Genomic DNA, 8,984 nt, shown 5'->3' on the forward strand with positions numbered 1-8,984 from the left:
GAAAATAAATAAGCACCACAGCCTTTGTGTCCGAAACCAACCTGGCCAAGGAAAAGGAACGCTGTCTAAGCGCCACGTGGGCCCCACAGGGCTTGGAAGCCGGAGCCCCTCTCTTCACTGCCATCAAGGCTGGTCGAGGTGTGGCTTTTCTCACCCCTCTGTTACCTTGCTCTCAGCTGCCCACACCCCCAACAAGGGCAGTCCTGATTGCCCCCCACCCACACGTGACAGCAGGGATCCTTCATCCCTCACCCTCACTCCCCTCTGGACACTGGCTCAACCACAGGAGACAAACGTCTCTGCCCATGACCTGGAACAGATGCCCCTGGTGATCAGCTGCCCCTGGTGTCATGTAGATGGACATATCCATCTCTGCGACACCCCAGCTTCCTCCACCTCACTTCCCGTGGAAAAATGCGCCGCTTCCCCTGGCCTCAAAGCTGCGCAAGGGTCTCCTTCAGTGCCCCAGGCCCGCTGCGCTGGTGCTACAGTTGCTCCCGGTGCCCTGGTGGGACCTTGTTATTAGCAGCACGTCCTCACGCTGCGGGCAGGCCTCCCAAGTGTCCCCGCATGGCCTCGGGCTGGGCGGGGACAGCAGCCAGCACCACCCCAGGAAGGCGGCGGATCCCAGGCAGCCCCTGCGGGCAGCAGCCCCTGCTCCGTCCAGTCCTCCTGGAAGAAGTTTGGGCAGCCTGTCGCCAGCATGACCGCGTGCGGGACTTCTGGACATTTTTAGCTCTGATAGAATTTTCAGACCCTGAATACCTTCTTCCCGGCTTTTACTGGTCTTTTGGGAGACACGTAGGAATTCCAGCACCACGCACGGTTGAACACCGGCTTGCTGTGTCTCACGTGACTTGCAGCCGCAGTTCTGACCTGCTCTCTCTCGTGTCCATTCCCAGTTGGAGAAGAAGCAGGCCCTCCCCCCCTTCCAGCCGCAGATAACGAACGACTATGGCTTGGACAACTTCGACACGCAGTTCACCAGCGAGCCTGTGCAGCTGACCCCGGACGACGAGTGAGTCCGGCCACACGGCCGCAGCCCCTCCTGGCCCGCGCCACCCGCCGGGTCCCTCGCGTGGGTATAGTGTGCAGCGTGCCAGTGAGCTGAGAGCCCACGGTGCCTCCCCCTCCCCCCTTAGGAACATCATCAAGCGGATAAACCAGTCTGAGTTCGAGGGTTTCGACTACATCAACCTGCTGCTGCTGTCCACGGAGGAGTCCGCGTGAGGTCCGGCGGGACAGACACACGGGCAGCTCTGCAGCTTTACCCTTCACCGTGGTGTGTGCATGCCAGGCCAGGCACTAGGCAGGCGGGCCGGCCGGACGCTCGCTGCCACGGGGAGGAGGCCCCACCGGGCCCGGGCGGGCTGCACGCCCAGGAAGCCGCCCTGCGTCGGGGAGAGGACGCCCGCGGCCCGGAGGCAGGATTCGCGGTGCCGGCGCACACCAGGGCTACCGTGTAATGTCCTAAGGAATAAAGTGTACCTATGTCGAAGCTTCCTTTCGATGCCTTTTTTCCACAAGTGTCCCTGCTGACGAGCCCGCACTGGCTGGGTCCGATGAACGAGCAGTCGGGATGTAGGCTGGGGGACAGGAGCCTAAGTGCCTGAGGGGACACGTGCAGCGAAGGAGTCTTGCAGATGCGGGGTGCTTCCCAGGCCCGGTAAGACCCCGTGGTGGCTCCTCGCCAAGCGCCTCCCTCGCCGCCGGCTGGGGCTGCACCAGGAGTTGGCGCGGGGACGTTGACGCGTTGCTTCACCAAAGCACCGGAGACCATAAAGAGAAAACTTATGCTAAAGCTGCACAAAATATATTTCTGAAAACATTAAGCAGTGCCTACATGATATCTTATGTTACATACCAGAACCTGTCGGATGTTGTCGCGAGTGGTGCAGCACCAGAATCTGGGCTCGGGAGGGGCCGTGACAGGCCTGGCCTCCATGCAGAGGTGACTCCCCATCGCGGCTGCGTGTCCTGAGGGAGCTCACTCCCTGCCTCTGGCACCCGCGTGGGGCCGCAGGCCACTTAGGTCAGGGACGGCTTGGCGTGGCCAGCCCGTGGGGTTCCAGATGGAGGTCCCTTCAGTGCAGGTGGGAGGGGCTCACCTGGGAGGGGCCGCCCCACACACCGCCCATGCTCAGCTTCTGGGCCTGGCCCCACTGGCAGCCAGTGGAGGCGGGAGATGCGGTGAGGACGTGGGCACCGCACCACCGTGCCACAGACGGGGCCACCCATGCCAGGTCGTAGTGCCCAGGTGCCAGCCGAGAGACCCCCCCAAGCCAGGCGTGTTTACCAGCCCTCCTCATCTTAACCAGCATGCTTGTCACCACGCCCAAAGGACCCCACATTGGCACTGAGAGGTGACTGGCTCTCACGAGGGTGTCAAAGCCCAGCCTGGGGGCGTCTGGGGGACCCGAGGCCCCAGAGTGCAGTCCCTTGGGCTGGTGGCCGGAAAAGGGCGCAGAGCCCGGGGCGTCTGCTCGGGGAACACGTGCAAACAGAAGGCGCTTACCTACAAGCTGCTCGTGTACACACGTGGGACTCACGCTCTCTTCACCGTGGGGGGATTTTTACATGAAGACATTTGTTTTATAAATCAAAGTAACTGAACGATGTAATTATACATGGTTTGAAAATAAGAAATCCTCACACTGGCAACTAGCTGCTGACCAGTCTGTCTCTGCAGTCCTCGAAGGCTGGGGCGAGGGGTCCCCTCCGTGGGGAGGGCGCCGAGGTCAGTGGGTGAGGGGACGAGGGGCGCCTCTACTAAAGCTCCCTGCAACGCCTGTGCTGCCGCCACGGGCACAACGGGAGGCCTCTCCGTAAGGCAAAGGTTTGGAAGCTGTTTTGGAAGGACGCGTTAACCTTGGCTTTCCACATTATGCCTGGTCTCCCCGCCCCTACCAGGTCTGAAGACTGCCCGCATCACCCCAGCCAGCCAATGGCTGCCCCCCAGCCCCCAAGGGCTTTCCTTGGGTAAGTCCCTGTTCCAGGACACGCTGCCGTAGAACTGCCAGTCGAGGACAGGAAAGTGCCTCCGTGCCAAACACCTGAGCCGCAGGCCAGCCTCAGGGCACATGGGGGATATGCGGCCACGACGCGGGGGCCACCCCGACCTGCCCAGCAACTCACTGCCCAGCAAGTCACTGACCAGTGCGTCTGCTCGCAGCCGGGGGCTCCTGTGCCCTCGAGCAGACGTGAGAAAGGACCCAATGTAAGACAGACGACCTCTGTGTCCGACAGGCACCTTTAATGGACACGTCTCCACGCAACAGCCATGGTGCACAGAGAACCAGGCCACGTGGGCACAGGGACAGACGAGGGGAGAGATGAGGGCCAGGCAGGCAGTGTCCACGGGCTCCACTTCACCATGCCACGTCCTCGGCGCTTTCAGCCAAGCACTGAGCAAGGTGGCCATCAACGTCCAGCTGGGACATCCTGCGGGTGGGGACAGCTGGTCACCCACTCGCTGGGGAGAGACACGCCCTCACCCTTCCCTCTGGACACTGACCCCAACTGCCCCCGCAGAGAGCGCTGACTGCTGCCCCCTCCCACGAGTGTCCCTCACCCGCCCTGGTGCCCTGCTGTAGGGCCAATGCTGATGTAGGTGGAAATCGGGGTGAACCCACAACACCCCAACCAGCTGCAGCTGAGAAAGGGGTCTGGGGACCACAGGCAAACAGCTCAACCCCCAGGCTGTACGGACTTCCTGGGCTACCCCAGCCGAACGTCCAATCAAGCTGCTGCTTTAGTGTCCTTGTAGATTCCTTGCAGTGGGCTGGGAAACACGGGGCACTTGCTAGGGATGCGACTTCTACCCCAGACCACCTGCATGGGATGGGGGCGTGAAACCAGCCCTCCGGGCCCCGGGAACCCCGCTTCCTGGCAGATCTGCCCGTCCCACCAGCCTCGAGCAATAGCTGCAGGCAAAGACCATAACAGAAGCAGAGACCACAAGCGCAGGCACTGTGGGATGCAGTGGGCTGAGGCCGGGTAGGTCCCCACTGCCCCTCGCACCCTGGCTGTCATCGGGGTCCAGGCTGTGGTGAGGCCGGCAACAGCTTTCCCACCCCTGGCAGATGCTGCTCTGAGTGCAAATTCCCAAGGCCACCGGGCATCCTCAGAATCAGTGTCCTGGCACATCCCCAGGCCAGCAGAGGGGTCACTGCCCAGTCGTTGTGGTGGTGGCCCTGGTGGGAAGCCCCTGGAAAGCGTCCGGCCATCCTCCCTGCTCCGGCCTGCTCTGCTCCCTGTCTTAGTGCTCGGCCAGTGGGTGAGTCCTGAACTCGGGGTGGCAGCCGAGTTCCCCACACTGTGGTGGCTTCGGGACTGAGTCTCGATCAGCACCCAGGCCTCCTGCCACCCAGAAGGGAACGGAGCACAGGTTCCGCCTCCCCTAGGAAACCCACAGCCTGTCCCGCCTGCCCCCCCGCCGGCTGCTGGAGAGGAGCTGGGCGGCCCCTGTTAGGTGACCAAGGGGCGGTGGGACCTGAGCTTGGTCTGTCTGCTCCAGCGTTCCCAGCTGCGGGCAAGCCCCTGGGGTTCAGCGCTGCACCCGTCCCCTTGTCGGAAAGCCCCAAGAACAGGCCAAAGTGAACCGTTTTCGGGGTGGCTGCCAGATGCCATCACAGCCACTAACAGGGGCCCCTCCCAATTCCTCTAGCCCAAGGTTCCTGCCGTGCCCCGCCCTGCACCAGCGCAGAAACAGGCGTCCCTGATGGCATGGGGCACGCCTTCTCCCCGGCCACCTCTGCACCCCAGGGGCCGGGGTCCGACCGAGGTGTTCGCGGAGCCAGGCTGCGCTGGATGGCCCAGCTCGAGGGCCTCAGCCAGAACTCGAGCTGCTCAAGCAACTGCTCCACAGGTCGAGGCCAGGCTGGTCTTCCTGTCTCAGGAGTCTTTTCAGCCTACCTGGAAACGCAGGTGACCCAAAGACAGGAAGTCCCCAGGGAACAGGAGAGGGGCAGTGTGGGCCTCTGCAAGGCGCCCCCGCAAAGCCCAGCTCCGCCCTGGGCGCCCTCACATCCCCTAGACTGCCCCTGGGACAAGGCTGCGTGCTGGGCAGGACACCAGACGTGGGGGCCTGTGGGGCCCTGTGGGCATCGTTGGGCACTGCCTCCCTGCGCCCAGGACTGGCAGCTGCGTCAGGTAAAATTTAAATCAGGAGGATCACGGCCGCGCGCCCTGGTGCACGAAGCATGGTGTCGCTGGCACAGCGCAGGCCGAGGGCCCTCAGGGGCACGTGGCCTTCCCACCCCTGACCTCGGGGCTTGGCGCTGGGAGCGCCGGGCAGTGTGGGGGAGCCCCGCACCCGACTTCAGAACCCGAGTCTCGCAGCTGGAAAAGGCGCTGTCTGAGCAGTTCCCGGGAGGACTCGGGACCGGGTGTCCTGACAGCAGCCGGGTCTGCTCCCGGAGCCCGCGGCGCCCCGAGGAATCTGCACCACCCGAGGAACCTAACCCGCATGCCCAGGGACGGCCGCGCCGAGCTGCTAAGGGCCTCTCGCAGCCTGCGGGTCACTCGCTGGGGCTCAGGCTCCTGGCACGCGGGATGGGCAGGCCCACAGCCCCATGCTGCACAGCGGGCGTCTAGCTCCTTGGCAGAATCAGGGTCCAACCCTCGGACTCAGAAGACAACGCCTGAACGTCTCCATTGGGTCCACTAAGGACGAAGTGCCTCGGTACCAGCGACGGGGACTTTTCTCTTAAGAGTCGACAACCCGAGCGCTGGGAGCCCAGCACACCTGGGGCCATTGGGGCCGCCTCTGCTGGGGGGCGTGGGGCCAGGGCAGTCTAGGCCCCCGCAGTCCTGGGGAAGGCAGGCGGCTGGCAGCCAGGCCATGGGCCACCGGAAAGCGGGCAGCAGCATGAGCCCTGCCCTTCGGCCCATTCTATCCCTAAAACGTTACCTCAAGGGGTCACAACTGGGCAGCGCTGAGCAGGTGGAGGGCCTTGGCCTGTGGACGAGGGCTGTGGCTTCAACAGGGTTGAATCACCCAGGGAGCCTGGTGGGGACACTCACGTGGACCCGAAGGGGGCCTGGCACATGGGACAGCTCTCCAGGGCCGGCGGCTCCTCCCCCGACGGCGGCTCCTCCCCCGACGGCAGCTCCTCAGCACTGGGGTCTGCGGGCGGCTCAGGCGTGGGGTGAAGGCGGGGCGACGAAGCCGAAGACGCCGACAGGGCACCCGGGTGCCGCCCCGCCGCGCAAGGCAGCGAGTAGGAGGGGGCCAGGCCCCCTGCGGCCCCTGGAGCCGGTGGCAGGGGCGTCCAGAGAAAGGCCCGGGGACCCACCGTGAAGACTTCCGGGGGTGCCTCGCACTCCGGGCCGGGCCGGGGATCCTGCGAAACGGCTAGGTCGTCGGGGCCCGCCCCCCACCGCGGCCTGCCCGCCCCGCCGCCTCGGGCTCGCGCCCCCGCCCCGGAGGCCCCACGTGGCCCCACCTGGCCCGGCGCGGCGGGCAGCGGCGGCAGCGGGTCCCCCGCCGGGCTCGGGTCGGCGCCCGCGGCGCGCAGCAGCGCGATCCACAGCTGGTCCCGCTCGCTCGCGGCGTCGCCGAGGAACCACGACGGGTCCCGAGGGCGCCTGGGGGGGGTCGAGCGGGGGGCTCAGCGGGGGCGCCCACGAGGGCGGGGCGCGGGCGGCGCGGAGGCACCGGCGTGGGGAGCGTGGGGCGAGCACCCACCCCGCGCCCCCGGCCCGTCTCACCCGTCGCCCGCGGGTGGCCTCCGGCGGCTCAGCCTGGGCCGCGGCGTGCGCACCGCCCCCGGCGCCTCCATCGGCCGCCTCCGCCCCGCGCGCACGCGTCCGGCGGAAGGGGAGGGAGACCCGCCCCGGCCCGCCCCGGCCCGCCCCGGCCCGCCCGCGCACGGCCTCCAGCCGCCCGCGGAGATCCCGACCCTGGGGGACGCCTACCCCAGCCTGGCCCCTCGCCGCCCTGCGCCCCAGGCGCGCGTGACCGTTGGAGCGGAAGGCCCCCGGAGCCCACTCTTTGGGGAAACTGAGGCTGGGCGGCTTCCGTCGCCGCCGCGGAGGCGGGGCAAGGGCGCGGAGGCCATTTTCCAGCGGGGCGGGGGCGGCTGCCCTCCCAGAAGAGCGTCGGGGTCTCCCACCCCCAGGGGCCCCTTCCCTCCTCCGGAGCCCTGCGGTAGGCCTCGAAGGAGGAGGAGCAGGAAGTGGGGCTGCTGGAGGTTCAGGGGCCCCACTTTCCGCCCCGCGGCGTCCGGCCCTGGCGGAGTCCCTAAGGAAGAGAGGCAACCCGAGCTTGAGGGAGGGAGTGGGCGCCATGGGGGAGCCCAGGGACGCCCCGGCAGGCCCCTCCCCTCCGGGACGTGGAGGCTCAGCACGCGGTGGCAGCAAACGCTCAGGCACCCCCACGCCCCTCCCGGGCCTGCAGCCCTGGGCACAGCTGCCCCTGCAGGGGCCTCCCGCGCCACCCCCAGCCTTCCGGGGCCTGGGTCTTTGGGAGGGGGGGTGCCACAGGCAGATGTCACTCCCCTGTGGGGCCTGCTCGGACAGGTCCCCCCACCCAGGCCTACCACCTCGGCCTCTCTGAGCACCCCTCATTCAGGGCTCTGGGAAGGGGGCCCGGGAGCTGGAAACGCAGGGTGGCCTGGGGTCCCCTGGAGGTGTGGGGCCCCCAGGCCCTCCTGCACACTTGAGCCCTGGAGTCTTGGGCCAGCGAGGGGCGCCCCACTTTGCTTTGGTGTTCACCATCTGGATGCTCATTCACCCCCAGGCCCAAGGGGACAGGGCCTGGACCCTGGGCCAATCTGGCACCAGCTGACCAGACTGAGAGCACCGGGCAGCCGTCTGGACAGCACAGCCCTGGGGCTGGGCCTCCTGGTCTCCTGACTGCTTTGGCCAATCCCCCTCTGGTCAGCACACGGCCCCAGGAAAGGCGGGGGACTGGAGGCCTCCGGTGCAGAGGAGAGCCGCGGTGACCCTGCACTGGGGAGCAGGCACGGCAGGTGCCAGCATGTGTCAGGAAGCCCCACCCCTCCCCTAATCCCGCCCGCCCGCTGGCCGCCCGGCCCCCCCCCCCCACCCCCCCCCCCCCCCCCCCCCCCCCAGGCCCAGACAGAAAGTCTCCTGCGGCCTTTAGGAGATGCGCTTGGGGCACCCCCACCTCCGACTCCCCCAGCTGCTGTGGAAAACGGCCCGACGGGGCGGCCAGAGTGACTGGAGAGTTGAACTTGGTTAAAGTCATACTTCTCCAGAGCCATCTAGGAAGTTTAGCGTTATTGGGAAGTTATTTCTCTTGGTATCTTGCTCTGCAGAAACCATTTTTTTAGGACCCTCAAATCAAGTAGTCATGTTTATAAAAGAATATTCCAGTGCTTTGGAGTGGACACCTCTGGGTGATTGTGGTCGCTGTGGGGGGGGGTCCTCGGCTCAGCTGAGAAGTGCAGAGGGAGTCAGGGGTCGGTCTCCGAGGCCGTGTCATTCTTTGTTCCCTTGGGCCCATTGGAAAATGGTGCTTTTGTGGACAGCAAAGCGGACCCCTCCTCAGCTCCAAAGAGCCTCCTCCAGAGCCTGGCGCTGTCTGCTGGGCACTGGCACCTTCCCCTCCAGGGCCCCTGGCATCCCTGGAGTGGCTGTGCCTGGCCTCTCCGAGGTGGGGGTGGTGATAACACCACCACCCCCGGCCTCTGGGCCTTTCTGGAACATTCCCATCCGATTTCTCGCAGGCAGCCTCTGCCCCGCGGCCGCCCTGCTTGCTGGGTTTCCATGCAGCACCCCTGGAGGCACGTGCGCTCTTGGGCCACAAGGGGCAGCCCAGCACCCCTACAGGTGAGAGTGGCGTCAGGGGGGCGGGACTCCATTTCCAAGCCCCCACCCAGGGTGGTTGGTACAGGCAACAGGGCTGCCCCCGGGGACAGGGTCCTCAGGTCCTACCTGCCTTTGGGTCTTCGAGAAGCTGAGACCATGCAGCAGCCCTCAGCCTGGGTCACGGCAAACTCCCCGAGCCCCATGTTTTC

At 66.3% G+C, this 8,984-nt stretch overlaps 2 protein-coding genes across 2 annotated transcripts; both read right to left on the reverse strand.

The window, feature by feature from the left end:
• Positions 1–1,267: 1,267 nt before the first annotated feature.
• Positions 1,268–2,139, reverse strand: LOC143668555 (uncharacterized). Its single transcript, XM_077143248.1, has 2 exons — positions 1,865–2,139; positions 1,268–1,756 (listed from the first exon to the last, which is right to left on the reverse strand). Exons 1-2 carry the CDS (start codon positions 1,961–1,963, stop codon positions 1,268–1,270), a joined length of 588 nt encoding a protein of 195 aa, XP_076999363.1. The 5' UTR covers positions 1,964–2,139.
• Positions 2,140–2,657: 518 nt separating this feature from the next.
• On the reverse strand, positions 2,658–6,485 carry LOC143668556 (uncharacterized; the record flags this gene model as incomplete). The annotated part of the gene is made up of 4 exons (XM_077143249.1): positions 2,658–3,441; positions 3,572–3,831; positions 6,025–6,344; positions 6,447–6,485. Coding segments are annotated over 4 exons (1,197 nt in total), but the record flags the coding sequence as incomplete, so codon positions are not given.
• Between the last annotated feature and the right edge of the window lie 2,499 nt (positions 6,486–8,984).

This window comes from Tamandua tetradactyla, chromosome 24 (assembly GCF_023851605.1).
Source record: "Tamandua tetradactyla isolate mTamTet1 chromosome 24, mTamTet1.pri, whole genome shotgun sequence".
Lineage (NCBI taxonomy): Eukaryota > Metazoa > Chordata > Mammalia > Pilosa > Myrmecophagidae > Tamandua > Tamandua tetradactyla.